The sequence below is a fragment of the Talpa occidentalis genome, unplaced genomic scaffold (assembly GCF_014898055.3).
Source record: "Talpa occidentalis isolate TD23 unplaced genomic scaffold, MPIMG_talOcc4v2.1 talOcc4.13, whole genome shotgun sequence".
NCBI lineage: Eukaryota > Metazoa > Chordata > Mammalia > Eulipotyphla > Talpidae > Talpa > Talpa occidentalis.
The window spans coordinates 58,395,998-58,420,916 of NW_023601322.1; the positions used below are offsets into that span (position 1 = coordinate 58,395,998).

At 53.1% G+C, this 24,919-nt stretch overlaps 1 protein-coding gene across 6 annotated transcripts in view; it reads right to left on the minus strand.

Moving 5' to 3' along the window:
- The window catches only part of SYNPO (synaptopodin), a 53,795-nt gene that overhangs the window by 11,375 nt on the left and 17,501 nt on the right, over positions 1 to 24,919 (minus strand). For 4 of the 6 annotated variants that reach the window (XM_054694258.1, XM_037508928.2, XM_037508926.2 and 1 more), the window contains exon 2: positions 23,525 to 24,108. In XM_054694258.1, the coding sequence (XP_054550233.1) occupies positions 23,525 to 23,924 (400 nt within the window). In that variant the 5' untranslated portion in view covers positions 23,925 to 24,108. Of the gene's footprint in view, positions 1 to 3,996; positions 4,055 to 18,356; positions 18,375 to 23,524; positions 24,109 to 24,919 lie in introns of those variants that run through there. The other 2 variants (XM_037508930.2, XM_037508929.2) reach the window with 2 other exon arrangements.

Genomic DNA, 24,919 nt, shown 5'->3' on the forward strand with positions numbered 1-24,919 from the left:
ACTTACAAAACCCAAGTCATACAGCAAAGGGGCAGGGGTGGGGGGAATGACAAACCTGGAGTCAGAACAAGCCCAAGCTCATGATGTCAGCTTGTCTCAAAAGATCTCTTTGAGATATACAAGGGACAGTCAAAGGGAGATTGGGGTTCAATCTGGGCCTGGAATCTGGGGTCTGAGGTCAGGGATCAGGCTAGCGTCAGGCCCCTATTAATCTGTGAGTTCACTGTGGGCAACCATTTCTCTTTATTGCCACAGTCCCTAACTGGCACATATCTGGCGCTTAATTTATGCTTATTGAGCAATGAATGAACAAATGGACATATGAATGGGACAGCCTGTGCCCGGGATTAGCAGCTCTGTCAGTGGCTGGGAAAATTCCTCTTCCCATCTCCCCCTCATGTGGGAAGCTAATTAGTTCTTGAGGAACCTGACCCTGCCCTCCTTTCACCTTGCCCTCATTAGCACTGGCCATGCATGGCATGCCGAATGGGTCTCCAGGGACCGTTTTTCTAGGCATCCTGCCAGTGAGGCTCAGAATTCATGGACTGTCAGAGGTGAAAGGGCCTTGACAGAGAAGCTAAGTCAGCACCACACCCATTGAACAGATGGGGAAACTGAGGTCTACAGAGTGGTGCCAGGTCGGACCTACAATGGGCTGGGATCAGGCCCAGCAACCATGGACGCTCTGGCCCCAAGCTCCTTGCATTTGGACAGGGCTCGTCATGCGCACACACACAGCTCTGCCCACCTGTCTGAAATAGTAAGAGCACAGGCCTGTCCACGAACCAGGATATCTCCTTCCTCTTTCTGGGGCTCCTTTCTTGCCTGGATCACCTCAGATAAAGGATCTGAGGGGCTGGCCAGCCTCTTTCCCTGGGGCCAGCTGAAGTAGGCGAGAGCTAGCGCCTCAGCTCATGCACTGTCACTCCCTCTGCTCTGCTTAGAACCAGACCTCTTGGCCCCCTCTGGGCTTGGCATTTGCTAGCTGTATGACCTTGGCAAGTCACAGCCCCTCTCAGAGCCAGTTTCCTTGACTGAGAAGGGTGACAGTGGGTTTGGGAGGCTACAGTGAAGTCATGAATGTTGGGGCCAGGGTGCTCCCCTAGAATAGGCGGACACTTCACCTCATTACTCCCTGGAAGAGGTCAGAGCTGCTTCTAGCAAAGGACATTCACCCACAGATCTGGGCCCAGAGAGAGGATCTGACTCTTAAGTCCACACAGCAGGGGATTCCAGAGATGGGGGGAGACAGTGATTACTGCCCCAAATCACAACCTCAGATTTTCAGAGATGCCTGTCACAGGATCCGGTTCCCCACATAGTTCCTGTATCCCTAAAACCACACCCCCTGAGTGTACCAGCCTGCTGACACACTCAGCTAACAGGGAGCCACTGTTAACTGCCATTCAGCAGCTGTGAAGATGCCCCTCACACAACTATCTGCCTTCTGACATGGTTCTGCCCCCTCCTGCCACCCAGATAAAAAGCTTTCTTTGCCAACCTGACAGCCCTGCAGAGATTCAGACAGAAATCGCGTCCCCCTGGGGCGCAGCCAGATAAACAGCAGGATCACTGTGTTTCTGACACCACAGTGGCGGCAACCACATGCTCAGCAGCGACCATGTGCCCAGAACGGGCTTGCCACAGTCTCTTCTTTAATCCTCACAACAGCAGTATGAAGCACAAACTCTATGATCCACTTTCACCAATGGGCCTCTGAGGGATCCAGAGAGCTGCCCCAGGCACAGAAGCAGAAGGCTCCTGCCTGGCTGGGCTGTGGGACCCTAGGGAGCACCAAGCCGCTGATGGGGTCCCAAGGCCAGGCGCAAGCAGAGTGCTTTGGTGTCTGAGTAATCCAGACCTCCCAACATCCCCGCCTTTTCCTGCTTTTCTCCTTACTATTCTCCTTACTATTCTCCGAGACCCTGCCTCGGGCTGGGTCTAAAGCCATGGATTAAAAAAATCCTCAAATGTGGGAGCATGAAGGGCCTTCAGAGATAAACTGACCTAAGAGAGAGAGAAGGGGCACAGAGAAGCCCTGGGGCCCAGCCCCAGCCAGACACTCAACTTCCCCCAAGGGTACTCTGTTCTGGGACAAGAGGAGGAGGCAGAAAAGGGGCCATGAGCCCTGCCTCCGAGGAGAGCTCCCGTGCCCCCAGCCCAGCCCGCAATGACTCCATGGAAAAGGAATTCGGCAGGAGGCTTGGACCAGACCCAGTCAGCGATCCAGACAGCTTTTGCCAACCTGCACAAACAAAGATGAAAGAAGGGGGCTGGGCCAACGCTGGGCACCCCAGAGCCCCCCATTACAAGCATCAGGAGAAGCAATGTCATCTGCAAACTAGGAAACTGCCATCCAGAGATGTCTGAGCCAGTCAGCTCCCACAGCAGTGCTCACTGGTATTAGGGAGGAAGGTGGTGGCCAAAGGCCCTGCGGATAACCACCTCACTGGGCCCCCAAACTTCTTGGTCACAGCCTGTACCTATGCAAGTCAGAACACCCCTCTTCTCCTTGCCTCCGTAGGGTCAGGAGTGGGCTAGCCCTTTAAAAACCCACCCTGGACAATGGAACAGGAGCCCTGAAGACAGACCTTCCAGAGAGGAAGACGAGAGAGAGCAGACACACAGAAGAGCTGCCTGAGGTCAGGGGACCTAGGTCCCTAATTGGGGGAGGGGACAAGGTCCTGAATATGGCCGAGGATGGGGGTTGTGGGGGTTGCTGTAATTATTGAAACTTCACTGCTCTGCGTCAAACACAACATCTCCTTCAATTGCCCCAACAACCCTGAGACAGAAGTTCTGGGAGTAGCCTAGTTTGCAGATAAAACTGGAACTCAGAGACACCTGTCTAGGCTCATACAATTTGTAGCTGGGATTCAAGACTCAAAGTCTGATTGCTTAGTTTCATCTCTTCACCACCCTGCCTTTCTGATACTGACTCTGGATGGGGGGATGTGCCAACAGCGTCTCCAGGGTGCCTGGACAATGGTCTGCAGAGCCCTCTGTTTCTTCATCTCATGAACAAGGCCCCCCAAATTGTCCTCTCCCCTAAATATTGAGCTGCCTAGAACAATTCATGCTTTCTCTTCTCAGAAGAACAGATTCACTCATGCTTACTAAGATAGAAATGACAGACAGGACAGGAAAGACTAGTGGAGTGGGAGTCAGGAGACCCAAGTTTCAGGTCAGGCAGGGCTAAGCCCTTTCTCCTCCCCCCATCACCTCTGCAGGCAGTTGCCTATTCTGCAGACCACCAGGCCTGCCAGAGGGGACAGAGGATCCGAAGAAGGGAGGTGGGCCAGGGAAGGGAGGCCAAAGCAGGTCAGGGCAGGGAAAGAATGCAAGGAAATACTTCTTCACAAGACTGCCATCCATGGGAGTCCAGGTCCAGGGAGGGTGGAGTAGGTCAGGGAGCCAGAAGAAGGAATAGGGAATGGCTGAGGGCAGCCTGATTGTAGCCTCTGGGGGTCTTGGCAAAGATACAGGTAAACAGGCAGGGTAATCGGCTCCCCTGGTGGGGTCAGGAAGGAACCAACGGCTGGCCTCTGCACAACCTCTGACTACACTGGGAGCAGGAAGATGAATCGGGCCTGAGTAATGACCTGGCTACCTTGCCTGCCCCTGCTCTGCATCCTCCCCACCCGAAAGGAGGAAATGACACAGCCTCCATTCCCTGGGGTGTTCTCCATCCACACCAGAGTCCTGGTGAGTGCAACCTGACTGAGCCCCAGCAGACTGAGCTCCTCTCAGGAGGAGAATAATTCAGACTATGGTGGAAAGGACTGCCAGGACAGGGAGATGCATAGCAATGGGAGTGGGGAGCCCAACACCCAGCTCCAACCTTGCCACCCCAGCCTTGCCACTGACAGGCTGGCAGAAGTAACCATTAATCCTTTGATGCCCAGAGGGGAAACTGAGACCAGAAAGGGATACCACAAGCCCTAAGACACACACTCTGAAACCGCAAAGTCACCTCCAACTGCTCATCTTACTCACTCTGGCTGGGTCCTCTCTGCAACCCAGCTCCCCGTGGATGCTGAGCCGGCCTCAGTTCTCAAAGCCTCCAGAAAAGGCAGCCAATTGCCTCTCTGACAAAGAGGAAAATCCAACATCGATGGCAACGCAGAGAGCTAGATGTGACTTCTCTCCTCCACGGATGACTCAGCCCAGCTCTTTATCAGGAAAACCGATTTTGCAACAGCCTTTTAAATGGCCTTTCCACCCCCAGCGTCTCCCCCGCCAATCTACCCGCCCTGAACTGCCAGATTCATCTTCCTCCCGCCTGGCTCCACTGGAGTCTCTCTCCTGCCTCCCCAGGACATACAGGATCAAGCAGTGAGTCCTCACCCACCCTCTGGGGCCCCTGGCACCGGGGCCACCTGAGAGCCTGAGAGCCTGCTCTCTGTGCCCTCAGCATGGACAGAGGGAGCCCGGTAGCTTGTGGTTATCTCACCTGTCTTTTGAGTTCTCCCCTCCCTGTGGGGTGTGCACAGACCCACCCCCCAGAGCCCGTGTATTACATGCTACTTCAATAACAGCCCCCAAAAGCCTCCCCAGGTCCACCTGTGCGCAGCCTGCACCACCTCACTTATTATTCACCCTAGAACACACCTGCAGGGTGTGCTCACCATACCCAGCCCCTGCTCCCAGTAACCCACGAGGCCAGCAGCACCCTTGTCTCCATGTTGGAAAAGAGATGAGCCCAGAGGGCTGCAGTGACTTGCTCAGGGCAGCAACACTAGTTAGAGGAAGAGTCAGGGTTCAGGCCCAGGGTGGCCAGTGCCCAGTCCAGGGCTGGTCACATGGGCCTCCTGCCATGCTGCCTCCTTCCACCTCCTTGCCTCACAGCAACCAGGGTCTCGGTCTTATCCCCCTCCCCCTCCAGGTTGCGAAAGAATGCTTCATTTCTGCCCCCTCTGTCCCCCACAGAGGCCTACAGAGGCCTACAGAACAGAGGCCTCCACTGAGGCCTACGGAACAACAATGAAGTCGGGGAAGCTGACAGCAGTGACGTGGGGTGCATCGGATGCTACCGAGCTAAGGTTCTGATGTGCATTTTCTCATTAAATCCTTACACATCTCATCAGGGAGGCCCCCTTACCTCCATGTTACTGTTGAGGAAAATGACACCCAGAAAATTAGCAACTCCCCAGGTCTCAGCCTGCAAGGGGGCCAGGGGCAGTGTGGGGATGGAGCAGGATGGGCCCCAATCAAGCCTAAGCACCTCCTTCTGAAATACTCTGCCCATTCTTCCAGGTCCAGCCCAACTGTTGCTTCCTCCAGGAAGCCCTCTTCAATCAATCCAGACTCTTAGACCAATGCTCCTCCCCTGATCAGCTTTGCTAAGGGACCACAGAGCAAGTAGAGAATGAAGAAACTAAGGCCTCTGTGAAAGAGGCTGGCCAGGCCTCACTCCTGGTATCTCCCTGCTGGCAGTAGACTGAGACCGGGGAGGGCAAGGTGGATGGGTGGGGGGAAACTAAGAGGGGGGCTCCCAAGTCAGCAGGCTGGCAGTAGCCCACAGATCACAAGTACTGCTCACTGCTGGCTGAGCAGGGCCCAGATGCGGGGTCTTCTCTGCCGGAAACCAGGAGCACCACCTCCCTCCTGCCTGCTCTATTGGCCTAATCACTAAGATAGGGTCAGAAGATCTTCAGTGACTTGGAAGTGGTAACCAAAGAGAGACAGGCTCAGCCCCAGGTTCACAGCAATCTGGAAGGGGCCAGTTCAGAGAGCCAAGCTCAGTTCCAGGCACTCTACTTTCAGCCCAGCCCTGGTGAACCAGGCCTGCCACCAAGCCCTCTGCTGTATCAGCCTCCATCCCCCACTAGCCTTGGAAGCCTGGGGAGTACAGAAAGACAGTCACACCCTGGATTTCCAGAAAGTAAAAGCATGTAATCCAGGAGACAAAGAGCTGGCGAGTCAGGGCAGGGGAGAGATGGCTTCTCCTAAACTGTGCCTGTGCTGGAGGCAGGGCTGGGCCTGGGTCATCCTTGGGTCCCAGTACCCAACCCAGGGCCTGGCACTCTGGGCACTTCACATGGCCCTGTACCAACCTACAGAGTTGGTCTCCATCCTCTCTCAGCAGTGGTCATCACCTGCGAGGGATTCAGTAAATGTTAACTAAAGACAGATGAAGAATGAGCACACCCACAATCCAAATCCACCTTCACTTTCTGCTCCACCATTCATCCCTGGATCTGAATTCTAGATTCACCTAGAGCCTAGATCGGAGATCTAGAGGGTGGCTACTAGGGTAAGGGGGAAAGAAGAGGCAAGAACAGCCAGCTTATAGATGGTGAGGGAGGTGAACACCCCAATCATTAGACTTAAGTGCTGGGACAATACAGAACCCAAGAGAGAGCTGAATTAGGATGAAGCAATTCAGGAAGACTTCCTGGTGGGGGTGGCATATGACACAGATCTTGAAAGATGGAGATGCATTCCAGCACAGAATGGTTCAGCAGAGTCTGGAAGGGTCAAGGCAATCCCCACTCTACTCCCACCCCATGCACACTCCAAATCAAGACCTGAAGAGGAAGGCAGCTTTGAAGAGGAACACTCCCCTGGGGCTTGCCCAGAGACTCAGGGTGATTCAGGTGGAGTTTCCCTGGAGCTATGCATATAACAAGGCCCACGCCCTCAGACCAGAAGAGCAGTGACATCTGCCTCCGGGTTTTGGGTGGGTTATATAAGTGCTCCACTGCCCTGGGCCCCAGATTCAGTCTGGCTCTTTTCTTCACCCCTTTTTCCCCTCAGTCATCTGTCTTGGCCACTTCCCTCTTATAGAAGAGGCCATAGTGCCTCCGAACGTGAAGCCCAGCACCCTGTGGTAAATTCCCCACATTCCTTCCTTTCAGAAAAATAAATAACCCAGGAGAAAAAACGCAGTAGGAATGATAACCACAGCCAAGCACGCTGGTGTCACTGTGCAAGGGAAATGGCTGGGGAGGCCGCATGCCCGGTGCCACCCTGGGCTGAGACTGCGGCCTCCTGCTTGCCCCCAGGGGGCACCCTCAGCAGCCCCCACCCCACCAGCATTTGCCTAGGCAGCGCTGACCATCTTAGGGTCCTGGCTGCCTCACATGTGTGAGCAGGGCACCGGAGTCCCGGGTCAGGGCAGGTGGCCACCGGGCAAGCTTGCCTTGCATGACTCACACTGCTATTTACTGAGCTGTTGACTGCTGCTTACGTTCCAGGCCTTTGGTGCACGTATCGTCAATGTGTTACTGTGATTTTATCTTACCTCCCTAAGCTGCGAACTGAGAGTACTGTTATTCCCATTTTATAGATGAGGAAACTGAAGCTCAGAAAAGTTTTGTGATTTGCCAAGTCATTTGGCCAGTGAGCAGCCTACCCTCTCCACCCCAGCCTGCTCCCACATCCACAGGCCCCTGTCCTCCCCTAGCCAGCCCTCCTCCACCAGATGCAAGCAGGGGGCATGCTCCCTCCCAGAACCTACTCAACATGGTGCCTGTGCAGCTTGCTGGGTTTCCTGTAGTAAAATCACTTCACCTCTCTGAGTCTCAACTTCCTCATCAGGAAAACAAGGATGATAATACCTGCTTTGTAGAGTCACTGCTGCCAGAAATGAGATGCAGAAACCATTTCTACAGCTTGTGCAGGATGCCTGAGGGGGCTGAACTTCCGCCTTTTACACAAAGCCGCCTCTGCATCACTGTTCCAGGCCAGGCTCTCCCTGCCTCCCTTCCCCAGCGTTGGGTCGCTTCTTGCTCTCCAGTCCACTCATAATCGGAACAGCCCAGCTTCCGCTTTACCCCCATGCCCCTTGTGCCTCATGTCAGCAGCCGCTGACAGGCAGCCCCTAGCCAATGTGCTGTAGCGGAGAACTGGGTCTGAATCCCAGATCTACCTCTGATCAGATGTGAGAGCCAGGCTGGAGCAGCCCCAGGTCCAAGGCGCTTGGGAAGAAAGGTGTAGCTCATGCTGGCTTCCAGAGCTGGGCACACAGCCCTGCAGCCAGGCGGGCACCGTGACTCTGGATACGTGGGTGGCTGCTGACCCTGCCACGCCCCCATGCCATTCACCAGTTACCAGGCACGTCTGGCTCTCCTCCGTCTGGACAAGCGGCTGAATCATCCAGCCCTGCCCTCCCCTTATCCCTCAAACTGCCCACCTCCAAAAAAAAAAAAAGAAGAAGAAGAAGAAGACTAGAAGTCAGGAGAGTTGGTTCCAGGGTGTACATGGGTGAGGCACTGGACTAGCTTCCGACCTTCTCTGGGCTTCAATTTTTCTATCCATGTGTCCACAGAAGGGCCTACACTGGACTGTGATTCCCAGCATGTGATACCCTGAGGGTTAAACTCTTAATAGTTCTGTAAATTTCAAATGTGTATTTGAAAAGGAGTGTAATAAGCACACCACACCTGTGAAAGGGAGAGGTTAAAAGTGGGTATTTCAAAAAAATAAAAAATAAATAAATAAATAAAATTGTTATTTTCATAACAAATTTATAGAAAATAAGTAAGTATAGATGGTGCGTGGACCCACACATTCAACCGTGTTATTGCACGCCAATTGAGGGCGAGGCGCCGTTCACGGGCGCAAAAAGAAACAGGCAAAAATCCCACTTGCATTCTCTTAAGAGAGCAAGGTTAGCACGTGAGGAAATACACGGGTTAAGTCAAATTAAGTAGAGACAAGAGAAGCACAAGAGACGTACACGGTGAAGAGTGGTAAAGAACTGAAGAAGGCAACCCAGTGAAAGGCATGTACGTGTTTAGGGAACAGCCAGTGCTATGGTCCTGAGGCTAGCTTGCACCAGGTAGATTTGAAGATGGGGCCCATAATTTAGAGGCTGGACACAAATAAAGTTCTTAATGGCCCTTCTACCTCTGCTCCTTGGGATCTCAAGGATCCCACTACATTGCAATGATTTGTGTATGTGTGTGCACATGCACAAGCACACACGCACCGCAAGGTGCGTGTATCTCAACAGTTTCCTGATGCTGGGGGTCCCTAGGATGGCAGCAGCAGGTCCTCCCCCACACATGCCCACACACAGAGGCGCTGCTCGCTTCACGCCTGCACCTCACGAAGGAGAGTGTGAGCAGGACTGCTCAAGCGCCCACAGTCAGCAGAGCCCCCACACCAGCGTGCCCACACGGAGCATCCGCACGTGCAGACGCACAAGTCCTTGGGTGGCAGACGGCATAGATGCAGAGGCAGCAGCTACATGCCCCTCGGGAAGGCATATGCATCAGTCTCCCTTCTACCAACCTACCCAGTCCGCAGGCAGGCAGTTACCAGACAACCCCTGCTGGAAGGGGGGGCCACTTGAGAGTGGTAAGTGAACCGATGGGGTGGTTTCAAGGTCACTGCTCCAGCCTCTCTGCACTTCTGTCGTGGTTTCCCTTTCCAGGGGCACATTAAAGGCTGCCACCCAATACTCAGATGTCCCAGGGGATCATGTTGCTGTGGAGAGTGTCCCCTTTTCTACCTCTACTGCAATAAACATACAGGACAGGCATGTGTTATTGGCCCTGCACTGTGGGAGTCACCAGCCACCACCAGCACCTGGCTCATCACGGTCATCTGTACTCTGGACTTTTCATCCTTTTATGGTGCTCAGGGTGGGGGCAACTGAAGAGCAGGGAGAAAGGGCCAGGCCGGAAGTTGAAGGCCTGGGTTTAGTCTCCATCTCTTCTCCAATTGCCAAGAGGCCTCCAGCAAGTCCTGTCTCCTCTTTGACCCAAAATGCAAACCATCAAGAGGAAGGGTGTCCAATACCCAGTCTCCTGGGCCTTGCCCCCGAGTGGGACCACAGAAATGTACATTAACAGTCTCCCTCCCTGGGGATTCTGAGTGGCCCGGCTGGGACCCATTGGGCTTTAGGGCCCATGATTTTATAAATGCGTTTAAAATGCTCAGAATGTGGTCTGGCTTGTGGAAGCCCCCATAATGTTAACAAAAATCCACTTAAGAAAATAGATATAGGGCCTCCCCAGTGGCGCAGCAGGTTGAGCGCAGAGCTGTGAAGCTGTCTGCAGCCTCTGCTGCATGGGGGTTCAATTCCCGGCCGGCCAGGGTGATACCCACATGGCGCGGCAGACCTCTCCTGTCCAGCCCGCTTCTCCCCTAGCAGTGCATTCGGTCAGTCCGTCTGTCTGCCTGTTTTGCTCCACGCTTTCTCTGGTGAATCCTCTACCCTCCCGCACCTCTGGGGTACACCTGTACCCCAGCTTTTGTATAAATGAATAAAATCTTTAAAAAAAAGAAAATAGATACATTTATACACTAATATACATCACAATTAAGTACAGGAATATATACCACGACGTGAATATGCATGACCTTTTCAGTTTTCCTTTGTATCCATGAGAGATGAGCAGAGCAGAGATCGTCACACTATCTTACAGAAAAAGGAAGTGAGGATGGGCCAAGGTATCTGGCTTCCAGCCAGCGACTAAGCTCAGCCTCATGAGATGTGTCCCGAGGGGCCTGATCTCATCCCATGTGGTTCTGACCCAGCCCACACTGTACCTGTCCTTCCACCCGAGGTCACAAAAACTCTGAGCACACGACTTCAATAAGTTGGGTTGACCAAGAGTGGAACAACCTCAACTGGTCTATTTCCTTCCAGCCCTAGGGCCCCCCTCCCTGGGCAGGGCAATGAGGGCAAAGCCCTACGGCCACGTGCCACATTTGATCTGAAGTCGTAGTTCTGCTCTCAGCAACCTCAGTTCAGATCCCAGGTGAGCTGATCACTAGCTTCAGCAAGCCCTGTAGATGCTGAGCCTCAGTTTCCCTTTCTACTAAGGGATCTCCTAATTCCTGATGCAAAGTACCTGCCAGCCCCGCACCTTGAGATGATAGCACCATGAACTTGCCAGCTAAAGCATGAGCTCCCTCAAGGCAGGAATCCCGTCCCCTGTGGCAGGCACCTATGTCTAGCACAAGTAATAAGTTCTAACAAATACGTGAGAATGAAGAAATGAATCACCAAAGCAAAGCCCTCCTCTTCCTAGCTAACTCTTGTCTTTTGTCACTCACATCCCAGCTTGTGGGCTGGAGGCACAGAGCAGGGATGGTCAAGGCTGGAAGGGATGGGCGGTTGGTCCCAGGAAGTGCCCTCCTGTCTGCCTCACGGGGAGGCTGGCCACCCAGCAGCCCTGAGTGTAATCCTAGGCTCTGACATAAGTAATGTGCCAGTGTGTTCTCTCCTCATCACCCTACCATGCTAAGAATAGCACCGCCATCCTGTCAGGGATCTGCAGGGCAGATAGCAGGCCACCAAGGTGGGACAAGCAAGAAAAGACATCACTGGGCTGTGCCCTCCCTCCAAGCCCACCTTTCCAACCCATAAGACAGACGACCCTGGGAGTCTGCGCTGCAAGAGGCACCTAAGCAGGAGCTCTCAAGGAATAAAGGACAAGTTTGTCTTTTCCTCCTCCCTTCTGATGCCATCCTAACAAAGCCTGTGCCTCCAGCCCACCCCCTCACCCCTCCCCTATTCATGTGATGAATAATTACAGAGCGGGCACTTGCCCTTTTGTGTGTTTCGTATGTAAAACTAGAGAGAGGATGATTCTTCAGCTTTTAATTAAAAAAAAAATTGTTTTAAGTTTAAAAATTACTGACCTAGAATAGTCTTCTCACACATTTAATGTAATTGCTCAAGGATGTTAAAATACAGATCAGAGTCATGAGGTCTAGGGTGGAGCCTGAGACTCTGCATTTCCCAGAAGCTGCAGGGTGATACTGAGATTGCGCCCGTGGGCTATATGTTGAGAGTAGAGCAAATCTTGAGAATTGCCCTTTAACACAGACAGGCACGGAAGCCCAGAGAGGGGAGAGAGATGCCCCAGGGCATAGAGCAGAGAGGGACTTAGTGCACAGGCCTTGTGACTCCTTGTGGGGCTCAACCCTGGGGGGGTTCTGGGCTCAAAAGCCCAGGGGCAGGCTTTCATTCCGCCAAAAGCTGAACCCACAGGCTCCCACAAGGAATAAAAAGAAATACGGATTCACCAGAACAGGGGCATTTCAGCTCAGGTGACTGCTACCTCCTGAGCATCCCCTCACCAGGTCACATTTGCTGATAGACCACCAGAACCTCCCAGAAGGCAGGATACACCAGGTTTCCATTAAAATGCAAAGTGATCTCACTTCTGGGTATTTATCTAAAAAATAATAAAAACACTAATTAGAAGAGATTATCTGCACCCCCAGGTTCAATGCAGCATCATTCATGATAACCAAGAGTTGGAAACCACCTGTGCGCTCATTGGTGGATGACTGGATAAGGAAGCTGTGATAGATATACACAAGGCAATACTACTCAGCCATAACAAAGATGAAACCCTGCCATTTACAACATGGATGGACCTAGAAGGCATTATGCTTGGTGAAATAAGTCAGATAGAAAAAGATAAACACAGAATGATTTCACTTATATGTGGTAGAAAAACAAAATGAACAAATGAACTAAATATAGCAAAAATAAACTTTAAGACTATAAGAGCAAATCGGTGGTAACCAAGAAGGGGAGGTGGGAAAGGATGGAAAAATCGGGTGACAGGGGTCAATTGAACAGTGAAGGGTGGAATGGGTCTTCCATCGATGAGCTTTGTGACATAGTATAAACGTATGTTAATAAATCACAATGTACACCTGAAACTTGTAGAATGTTATGTCAGTTAATTCAGTTAAAAAATATTTAAAAAAAAATAAAAGCAAAGCAATAAAAATAAAGTGTAAACAAGATCCAGGGAACAGAAAAGACCTCAATCAATCATGAGGTGGCCAAAGGAGGGCAGAGGGCCCTTGGGTCAGAGCAGAAGAAAAGAGGAGGCCAGATGTGCCTACCAGACCAGCACTAGGACCTGCACCTCCCTCCTAGGATCAACCTCAGATTCCTTCACAGGCTCTAGACCAGGCAGGCTGGATTCCATTGCCTACAACCCCTCACTGCAGCCCCTCATGGTGCCTCGCCCTCCCTACACTCCAAACCTCCTCCAATTGCTCAGACCGGGCCAAGCATGTCTTACCCCAGGGCCTTTGCACAGGCTAATGCTTTTCCTTAGAACACTTTCTCCCCTCACCCCCTCAGTTGCCCCTTTCTGACCAAACTTCTCATCCTCTACATCTGTTTACAGGTCTCAGGGAGGGCCCGCCTGCCCTGGGAGGTCACATTCCTTTGCCATAGCACCCTCTGCCTCTCCTTCAGACTCTCAGAGTTATAATTCATCATTATTTGCCTTGACGTCAGTCTGCACTGCCCTGTGGTATGCAGCCCCCATCGGGCAGGGACCTTGGCTGTCATCTCTGCTATGTCACTTCCCCCTGGCCAAGGCCAGGCCTGAGGCTCAAAACACAGTTACTGACTGAATGAAGGAATCACTGCTCACATCACTACTGCAATGCCTGCTTCCTCCTTGGTGCTGTGACCTCACTCACCTAGGGAGCTGGGGCCTGCAGGGTGCAACTCTCTGTCCTTTGTGGGCACACGCTCTCTGAAATGGCATCTCCAGCTCTGTTTGTCGGGTTAAAACCAGATGGAACTTGGCAAAGGCTCTCTGAAAGGAGCATTACTCTGTCCATGTTCGAGGCCCAGGGATGGAAGGAGCCGCATGCAAGGGCACACAGTCAGTCTGGTGATGCCAGGACCCAGGCACAGCTTGAAGCCAACAACTGAGCTTCAGGCTCCATGGGGGCACCATCCCTCTGGACGAGGTGGGTGTGGAGTGGGGAGAAGAGAGAGTGGCTGGGTAGGATTCGGCCTCAGGCCCAGAGCCAGGGGAGGATGGGTGGGGGCCCCAGCAGAAGCCCTGATCAGGGCCTGGCAGCCAGGCACAGGGAGCCAACTGGCACAGGCTGGGTGGTGGCATGCTTGTCTCATGCATGTGACAGTCTATTTTTTAATCAGCACCCTTCCCATCCCCCAACTCCATGTGCCCTCCCAAAGGGTCCCATATCGGGAATGTGGGTCACCATGGGGATCAGTGGGAGGCTTCCCAACTGAGATGGAGCCCTTAAGTACAAAGCGGGAGGCAGGACCAGAGGTCCAGGAAGGAAGGGACCTCCTACCTGTGTGACCTTGAGCAGGTCCCTGAACTCTTTGACCTCGGTTTCCCCCATCTGTACCGCGATGGGAGGCACGCCAACCTCTGTGGGAGTCCATTACAACTCAGGCCTTGGGATCGGCGCAACAAGCTCCATGACCTGATGATGCCCATTCATCAGGCCCTGGCAAGAGCCCCCGTGCCCACAGCTCTCCCAGGGCACACTTGATCCTCCCTGACCTGCTCCCAGGGATGGGGGGAGGGGAAGAGAAGAGACTGAGCTGCTCGAGGGCTGACCTCCGAGTCCCCGGCCCCAGACTCAGTGAGGATCCTCCTTCCAGGGCCTAAGGGACAGAGATGACAAGGCTCAAAGAGGAATATGGCACAATCTTGGCCCCTCCGCTGCTCCACCCCTCCAGGAGAGCGAAAGAGACTTGTGCAGTAGTTACACACACAGGCTTTGGGGTCAGACTGCCTGGGTTTGCATCTGGCTACTTACCAGCTGTGCAACCATGGAAAACTCACCTTACCTCTCTGTGCTGGTTTCCTATCTGGAAAAGGTTGAAAATAACAATACTGACCTCCTAGAATTGTTTACAAGTAAAGAACTTGGAACACCACTGGCACATAGTAAGTAAACATAAACATTATCTGTTTTTTAAGAACTCTGGCTTTTATCTATTGAACCCTCGTAGTTTCCAAGAGATTTTAGTCCAGAGGATTAGATGTTGGGGTCTCATAACTGGCCTGTCTGTAGGGTTCATAACAGGCCTGCTCCTTCCTGATCCAGCCCCTTCTGCTGACCCCACATTTTTGATGTCTTCTGAGATCTTTCACAACCATGACCCCCTCCTGTCCTTCCTAGCCCATTTCACAGAAGCCCAGAACTAAAGCCTGAGCCCACGGAAGCAAAGGATTTGCCCTAGACCAGTCTAGATCTTTCTACAGTGCTCGTGCCCATCCTCCCACCATCGAAACCTGTTCCTGGCCAAACATCAGCAAGTAGTTTATACCAAAATATGATGAGTCTTGAGTGAGTGTCCATCTGATCAAAACATGACAGTGCTATTAATAAGTAATAGTGATTTTTTTTAGCATTTAACCTCATCTCATTTCATTTTCAGAACAACAATACAAGATAGAGTCTGTTATTGTTTCTGTTTTACAGATGGGGAAACAAAAGCCTCCAGAGGTATCGTAACACCTCAAGATCTCCCAGCTAGCAGGAGGAGAGCCTGGGGTCCGACCTCAGAATCTATGTATTGGCTGCCTAGAAAGCAGATTAGCCCAGGCAAAGACTGATTTTGCTCCTACAGCAGCCCTGCATGGCTGGTTGGGTGGGTAGGGTCAACACAGCACTGTACTATCAGGCTCACCAAGTGGAAAAGATGAAGCTAGGATGGTGGAATTTCAGGCAGTGGCCAGTTGGTAAAGATTTCACTCCCGAGAGAGAGGACTTTTGTAAGCCTCTGGAATTACAGGGCGCGAGGTTGTCCCTGCGCTGACTCCTCCTCCGGCCACTCTGGTAGTGACTGGGCCCCAGAGTCCAGGGACAGTTCACAAAGGACTCTGAGCTCACGCCCACACTGGATTCCTTTGGGTCTACAGCCTGAAGCCCTGAGGGGTGAAGACATTTTCATGACCTACAGCCACGGCTTCCCCATCCTCCATCCCCAGCTCCTAGTTTAGACCATTTACCATCCTCTGACCCAAATCCCTCCCAGACCTCTCAGATTCTTCCAGACCCTTGCTCCGGACACACAACTTTTCACTATGAATTTGACTGTGATCACTCCAAATAGAGGCCTTCCCTGACCACCGACACAATATCACCTCTCCAATTACTCCCCACCTTAGGAGCATGATCTTTTTAAAATATCACTTGTTAACATATTTCTTTCTCTTTTTTCTTGTCTATCTCCCCAAATACAATGCAAGCTCCTTGAGGGCAGGCACTCATCTGTCTATCTTGCTCATTACTGTAACCTCAGCATCTCAGGGCCTTCCATACCCCCTTACTAGCCAGGGACACTGAAGTCCATGCAGAATAAGGGATTTGCCCAAGGTCACACAGCAAGCAAGCAGCACTGTCAGCCTGGCATCTAGATCTTTGCACTGCAACCCAGGGCACTTGGCCTGCCCCTAACCCACCCCAACTGACCCTCTGCTGGCTTATCTCCGCCCTATCACCACAGCACAATGAAGGCTAGAGCCTGCATGACCTGACAACAGTGCCCCTCCACTTCCCCAGGGGCCGCTGTGCCCCAATCTGGGCAGCCCTGCCTGCTTCCCCCAGTCCCTCCCTTCCTGGCACCAGCAGCTCGGATGAGCTCATGTCTGGAAGCCTGGGAGCTGCCTGGAGGAAAAGGTACCTCCCGGCCCAGGCCCCGAGGCCTTGGGGGAAGTCAGATGGGCAGGTGGAGAGTGCTGACCCCAGCCCAGCCCACTTCCCAGAGCTGGGCAGTGGGCTCAGAAGATGAATGTCGACATGGAGTGGGGGCAAGGCCCCGGGTGGAGATGAGATGGAGAGGAGACTCTTCCTTACTTCTCTCTCCACTACTTGGGCCCCTCCCATTTATCCAGGACCTTCCCCTTCCTAAAAAAAAGAAGGCCCTGCTTCTTCTATTCACAGAACTGCCCCAGGCAAATATCTCTTTCCCTACTCAGCCTCAGTTTTCCCAACTATAAAATGGGGGCATAAGGTAAAATGTTGACTGAAGAGGCTAAGGATCCACTGGGAGCCAGGTACCTGAACGCCACAGGCCTATTTCTCTTTTTGTCACCATTAGGGAAGAAGTTAAAGGCATTATTTTATCAGGTAAATGCTGTTTCCAACCACAGTTGGAATTTAATTCCAGTTTAATTCCAGTGCTGCCTGGGGTGGAGGAGAGCTGGCCTCTGGCCTGAAGAGTGGGGGGCCAAGATAGCTCAGCAGCAAACAATTTACCTTAGGGAAGTTCTCTGAGTATCAAACTAGAATGACCCTTGTCCATCCCCTCACAACAGGGGGATCGAGGAGCAAAGAGGAGAAGGAAACAACTTATTTCTTATGGCAACAATGGGAGGGGACCCCTAAGGAAAGTACATTTTCTTCTGCCTTGAGGAGACCCCTCCCACAGCTTGAAATAATATGGTAAGTAGCTGAGGAGATCATCAGTTTCAGTTTGTGGCTCTGCCCCACAACACACCAGGGGGCCATGCCTGGGGGTGGTGACAGACAAGCTGCCCCAGCAAGGTTTCCATTCCCTGGGCGCCTTGATCCACATCCTATCCTACCCCACACTTGCAACATGGCAGGGGTTCGGGCACCGTCTGACTGCCCCACAGATCTCACTGTTATAGAGCAGCGACATCCTTTTCCCCCTAACACCACCAGTACTGCTGCTTCAAAGCAGTGTTTTCTCTGGGGTCACTGGTGCCACCTGCCACTCAGGACAGGGTAGGTAGTGCGACATGCTGCTGCCCCACTCAGCTCCTGTCCCTTGCAGATGAGCCAGACATGGGACAGGGGGAGCTCCCGGTGCAAATCTGGAATAAGCCCATACTCTGGGTAGGGCCAGGGAGGAGAGAGAGCCTTTCCCCCAGATTCTTCAAAATGATCTGTGAGACACTGGATGGGGAGGTCCCTGAACCTACAGCACAGGGGTTCTGGGGCCTCCTTCCTAAACTTGGCAAACGGGACCATCTTAGGCGCCTTGCGTGAATATGATGTGGAGCCCTTAGCACCGTTCCTTCTCCCTGGTAGCGCTCAGGAAAGGCCTCGGTGTCACCAGGTAAGACTTGGGTGGGAGGTGTTGGGTCTTAAGAGTGGGTGTCCTCCCGGCGCCCGCACTGCCGGCCTCTGGCACCCCGCCCGCGGCGAGGGGTGAGGGCCGGACCCAGTACACTACGTTCCTGCGCCCGCAGGCGCGCGAGTGGTCAGTCCCCGCCGAGCCAGACCTGATGTTCCCGGGTCGAGCCTGTACGAGCTTTCCCAGAGGAGTGTGGGGGCGCAGCCCTGTGGAGGGTGTCCACCCAAGAATCAGGGGTTGCTCAGCCCCCGAATATGCCTGAGGGTTGGGGCTGGACAGGTGGAGACCCCACACACAGCCCCAGAGAGCAGCTTCCCCGCGTCGGGGCGTTCGGCGCCCGGAGTTGCTTCTGATTTCTCCCACCCCCTCACCGCGCAAATGGGGAAACTGAGGCCCAGAGGGTGGCAGCGACCGGGTCGCCCCGAGTGCGGGGGCTGGAAGCCCGATGTGCCACTCCACCTGGGCGACGTCGGAGCCGCACCGGCGGGGAGTGGCGAGGCTCGCGGAACGCCCGCACCCCTCGGAGCCAGAGCCCCCGACTCACCTCCAGCCGCCGCTCCCCGCCGCGGAGTTCACTGGCGCCACCGCCTCAGCGCACCTGGCCGCCTCCGTCAGCGCGCCCCGCCCCAGACGGCCGCCCCCCGGGCCCGCGCGGAGTCCCCCGCGCGCCGCAACCTCCACCCTCAGCGCCTAGCGGGCCGCGCCGGGCGGGCGGGCAGCGCTTCTGCAGCCGCTCCCCGGGGCCCTAGCGCCGCCCACCCGCCGCCCCGCCTACCCTCGGAGGGGCGCGCCCTCCCCCCGGGCGCGGCCTGCGGTCTCCCCCCGCTGTCCCGCCCACGGCACCCCCCACGTCTTTGTGCTGCCACCCCCATAACTGACACCACCTCCCCACCTGTTTCCTTGCAGACCCACGTGCAGCAAGTACACCCTCTCAGCCCAGCTCTCCCTGTTCTCAGTCTCGTTGCCTGGAGTAGCTGTCAACCTGGGTAGCGCTTAGACAAACCCGGCTGAAGAGAGGGGCCACCTCCAGGGCAGGCGGGCATTACCCCCGACTGAAGGCGTGGGCCAGCAACAGGGCAGTGATGGTCCCTTGGGCTTCAGTGGCCCGTGCAACTCAGTGCCGTTTGGATTGAGCTCAGGAGAGACACCGAGCACCAGAGTCATATGAGGATGCTCTTCAAAGTGGACACTCCCACCTTTGGGGCTGGGGGGGTGGGGGCCAGGGCAGGTGGTGGGCTTGGAAACAGGACTCTATCAAGCAACCTTCATTTTCCCAAGAATGTGGTAACAAAACCACATTTGGAAAAAATACCAGCCTGTGTTTTCACCCAAATTTCCCTGGGTTCCAAGTGCCCCACCCTTCCACCAGGGTGGTTCCACTTTCATCTTGATAGCAAGATTCTGTGTTTAGATTTCTGCTAAAGGAATTAGAAATGTGCTGATGTAAGCCCACCCCATGAGGCTCAGAGAAGCGAGGGGCAGGTAGCCTGGGTTGAGGAGCAGCCCTTTCCCCCTTGGGTGGGCTCAGCAGGAGGTCAGACAGCCCCTCCCATCCCTTGGCAGGGCCTCATGGGCTGCGGAGGAGAATTCCTTTGATGGCAGAGCTGCCCCAGGTAGATGTGAGAGCCACAGTGGGGGTCTGGGGGGAGGCGGCATCAGGCAGGGTGTTGCCTGCCCTGAGAGTACATGTGCTGTGAATGTGGCCACAGCCCATGTGGGAAACCAGAAAATAAACTGTGTGGGAGAGAGAGAGGCTTGGATGACTGCGTGGGTGGGTATGAAAGGGAAAGAGCCGGGAAAAGGAAAGGAAGGAGGACAGAAAGTGGTTGGCACTGTACGTAGGTGTGTGATGGTGGGTGTGCAAGAGTGGATATGCCTGTCGGGGGGAATGTGCATGCAAGGGATATTTCAGTGTATGTGTGCAAGCAAGAGAGCATGGAGAAAAGAACTGCTTTTAAACCTGCATGTGAGCTTGTATGTTTTCAGGCGGACTGCAGCTGTGTGCAAATATGATATCCATCCACACGTGAAAGTTTGTCACACATGGATGGGGTTCTGTGGGAAGTGTGTGCCAGTGTATATCCCATGCACAGATGTGTGGTTGTGTTAAGGACATGTGTGTGCCTGCATGCAGGTATGCACGTGCACACACCGGTCACTGCACAAGAACAGAGAGTGTTTGGGGATGTGTGAGTGTGTATGCACATGAGGCACATGTGAACTGTTGCATCCAGCACTTGGACACCATCACCCTCCTACTACGGTCACCTGGCATGGGGAGGAGGCAGGACGGCATCCTGCCCAGCCTCCCATTCTTTCTGCCCTCCCTCCCACCGCCCTGAGCACTGGGGTCCTTGTCCTCAGCCCAGTGTGCACTATTAGCTCTTATCTTGGGCCTGTGGCATGGCTCATCAGATAGCCCCATCTCCACCCACACCACAGAGACTTGAAACAATGACCACAGAGTTTAAAAGACCTTCAAATCGTCTAGCTACCCCAGGCCCCAAGAAATGAAGTGGAAGGAAGGTAGCACTCCCAGTATCCTAAAGGCCAATGATAGGTTGGATCAGGCCCCAGGTCCCCAGTGTATACAAGGAGGAGGGAATATGGCTCGGCAGGATCCCCCACCATCCCCCAGAGCCTGAACAACCTTTTCCCAGCCCCAGGTGGGTGGAAGAACACAGCCTGCTGTCTTGTCTCCATGGAGACGAGGCAGCTCAGAGGGGGATTGAAAGCCTGGGTCCATACCTCCCAAGGTTCAAATCCGGCTCCTCCACCCACAGGCCTGAGACTTGACAGCTCATTTAAATTCTTTGTGCCTTAGTTTCCTTGTATATAAAATAAATAAGTATGGAATTCATAGGGTTGTTTAGAGAATGAAATGAAGTAACCCATACAAGCATTTAGCCCGGTGCCTGGCAGTTGAACTGGGAGATAGAAGCCTGTGTTTCAGCCCTAACTTTGCCACCAACATGCTGTGTGACCTCCAATGGGTCACTTGCCATCTCTTCAGAATCTCTCTCAGTCTCTTGTTGAAAACACTTTTTGTGAGCCCTTCTAACTATGACAAGCTGAGACTGTGGGACAGCTGAAGTGGTGGCTCTGAGGCCCATCTAGTGCTGGCTGAGAACAGATCATGAGCCATACCTGACACTTGCCTCTCCAAATGTTTCCTCTCAAATTGGAAGTAGCTGATGGCAAGAAGCAAGACGTGGTGGCTGTTCACTTCAACTCTCTGCACCCCCTGACACTCCAACCTGGCAGGGACTCTGTTCTGCCCTCCTCAGCTAACATTCAGGCATTAGGGGGATGGCACCAGTACTACCCACCGCGACTAGTGGAACCCCAGGCAGAAGATGCTGACCCATACCTAAAACTGTCAGTGACACCCCAGAGAGAGAGGGGTAATTGAAGAAGCATAGGTGGAATTATCTGAAGACACTTCTGATCCTCTGCTGGTAATGGGGGGAAAGTTTAAAAAGGTGCCCTAATTAATAATCTGGCTGCTCCACATGGCTCTTCCCTCCAGAGACAAGGGACTCAGGCCACTTCTTTCCCAGAGGAGCAGAAATGCCAGTGTAGGCTCTGACCCAAGACCACCTAGATTTCTACTAACCTTCGAGACCCAGCTTCTTCCCTGCTTCTACCTCCAAGAAGTCTTCCCTGCCCACTCCATTCTCCTGAAGTCACTCCTGCCCCCTCTGTTTCTAGAAATGTTCAGGACAGAAATGGATGACCATATGCCTGGACATTAGAGAGAGAAGTGGACCCCATTGTGAGGCAAGAAGAATCTTATTTAAGCTCCAGCAATGTGACCTTAGGCAAACAATGTAAGTCTCTAACTCTCAGTCACTTCACCTGTAAAATAGGGAGAATAATAGCTGCCTTGAAAGTCTACAGTGAGATCCAGGAGAATGAGATGCTATGAAATGACCTAGCGCCATGTAAGAAATCAATATTCATTAAAGGGGGAGGGGGCCTTTCTCCCCCTCCACCATTGCCTTTGCACGCCAGGGTGTCAGCAAACACCTTCCCCTTATAACTCTGAATCAAATGACAGCTAAGAGTAGAGGCCCAAACTCAAAAGGCTGTGATTGGATCGTGGCTTAGCAACTTGCCAGCCCTGAGTCTGGGATAAGTAAGTCACTTATCTTCTCTGAGCCTCGGTCTTCTCATCTGTATAATGGACATAGTGATACTGTTCCTCGCGGGGACTGTTATGAGATAAAATGGGTAAAGCACTCAGCACAATGAACCTACCACACAAGTGCTTAACAAATAATAACTTGTATTGTCAAACTGATGACAATCATTTAGATTATCACCTATATCCCTCATACAATTATCTAGATTATTCTAGAATTTCCAAAACACTGCCACATCTAAGAACATGGCAACCTCACAGCAGCTCTATTAGGGAGATAGGGCTCATATTTTCATTTTATTTTCAGATGAAGAAATTGCTGGGGTTGGCTAGTCAGCATCAGGTCTAGAACAAGCAGGCATGTCTCCTGATCCCCAGCTATGGTCTATGAGGAGGTGGGAGCAGCCCTGGGGCTTCAGGCTCCCAGGGACCTACATTGGACTGATTCTGGTGTGAGGGCCAACCTCCAAGTTCAAGGTGGCTGGGCCCTCCCAGGCCCTCCTTCCTCCGCGGATGCATTGAAGGCCCCTTCCATTCCCTGCGTGACCCAAGCACGGCAGGAATGGTGACCATGGGAGGTGGCCAGAGCCTGGAGAGAATTATTTCAGAAAAGAGAGTGGGCGGATGCTGGTGAGATGCCAGCCAGGCGTCAGCGACGCCTGCAGAGAAATGAAATGTTTCTTCAGTTTCCTGACGCACAAGCCCTCCCAGGCCTGTGTCCCCCACACTCCCTGTACCCCCGGGATCTGCTGGCAGCAGCTCCCGCTCAGCTGAGCATGGCTCAGCTCATGTCCTCCGCATCTGGACCCACTTCAGTGTTTCCATGGGCCCGTGGTGGAGGTGATTCAGTGTGCGTTTCCCACCCTGCTCTGAGACTCCAACCACGTAGAAGAAAACTATTATTGTTTCTTCCTTCTTTCCATGCATTGCACACCCCCACTTGCTGTCCTCAGTTCTCCACTGTAGCCCAGGTGATATGGACCCTGCCTTGACTGGATATCAAGGCCAAGGGAGGGAACACAGGTTGAGCTCAGCCACCAACAGGCTAGGGGAGAAGAATCTTCCTCGCTCTGGGACTCAGTTCTCCCCTTCTCTGACTTGTAAAATTAGGTCTGAATTGGTTAAAGGCTCTAGTCTCTCCGTCAAAAGCTCCATGGAGGCGGTGACCAAGGCTGTTTTGCCCGGTGCTGTCTCCCAGGACCATTGGTATCTGGAGCAAGTGGGGATCCTGCCGCATCAGTGCTGGGGCCTCCACTGTCATTTGTTACCACAAGGGATTGAAGGACAAACAAGCATAAGAGATGGACTTTTTAAAAAACATAGCATGATAAAATGCCTCTCTCCTACTGCCCTTCTCACATGCCCTCTTTGGCAGGGAATAGCGTGGGCTTAGATGGGGCATAGCTGGACCCATACATACATATCAGCCTCTCCAGCTGCTAATCTGGGCGAGCCCATGGCACTGGGCTCGATAACATGCTGTGGGAAAACACGACCAAGAGCCCCAAGTTAAAGACTTGTGGGTCTCCTGTAAGTCTGGCAGTCCAGGGGAAAGGGACATGACTTACCTGGTTTCTGGGCAACCTTGGACCCGGGGTCAGATCTGGGGCTGGCTACCATCACTTGCCGGACCTTCACCAGGTCCCAGTCCTGGATGACCCTGTCTTCACGCTGGGGAGCCCCTTGTGTCTCTCTGGGGCAACTGGGTGGCTGGACATCCAGGGCTCTGGGCAGCTGTGGTGCCCCTTGGGTAGCTTGGCAGGCAAAGTTATCCTCTCTCCTGCTGGCCAACCTGTCTTCCTCCCGGTCCATGAGCCCTGCCTCACTCAGCAGGCCCTCCTCACCACCACTATCCTCAGCCTCCAGGGCCAGACACCTGTAGCTCCCATCAGGGATCCCGAAGGCGCAGGGAGCAGGCCTGCCTTCACTAGATCCGAGGGGTGGAGGTGGGAGGTGGGGGCCCAACATGGTGTCACCTCTGCTCAAAGATGCAGAGTTCCTGGGCCACCGTGGGAACTCTAGTCTCCGCTCCTTCCTTGGCTGAGTCACAGGGCTGAGGTGAGCTCCAGCTTCAGAGCCTTCCCGGGCTGGGCAGGGTGGTGGGCCTCCAAACCCTCCTTTGTAGCTTGTGTCTGGTCTGTGAAGATTATATCTGCACAGGGAAAAAGAGACAGCTCATTGGATGCTCCAGGCTGGATTACTGAGACCTGTATACCCTAAGGTGTTAGGGTGGCCCCGAGAACAGAGGGATTTGGGGCACAGGTTCCACATGTCCCCAGGAAAGTCCCAGGCTTCAGCCATTTAACACCCCAAATTTGTGTCATATCCTTATGCCACCTGACACTTTATTTGCTTAATTTGTTCCCTTAAATCAACTTTAAGTAACTTACTTCTATTTCTTTAGACTTACATTAAGCAATAATTTGCAGGAAAACCACAAGTATGTTGTGCTAAGTCATTTCCTTCCCCCCAATACACATTAAATAAATATCTAGCTATTTAAAAATACTTATCTGGGCACCGCCTAAAAGGAATTCTTTCACATGCCATCAAAGGTACATATGCCACAAGAATCACAGGAATAGCGGGTGTCGGGCACAAGACCAGGGCCAGGGGCCCCCTGAGAAGGCTGTGCGCCAAGGGAGACTGTGCGCTTTAGGGACAGGCTTTGCGTTCACGTGCCCTCTCTGAGCCTGGCCGTCCCCATCTGTAAAATGGGGCTGTAATATAGCAGTCCCCTCCCTCTTTGCCCATGGGATGCATTCCAAGAGCCCCAGAGGATGTCTATAATGGTGGATAGCATTGTTTTTTCCTATGCGTACATACCCACCTAGGATAAGGTTTAAGTTATTAATCAGCCACAGTAAGAAACTAACAACAATGACTAAGAAAATAGCACAATTATAAGACTCTATTGTAATAAAAGTTATATCCATGTGGTCTCTAGCTCTTAAAATATCTTT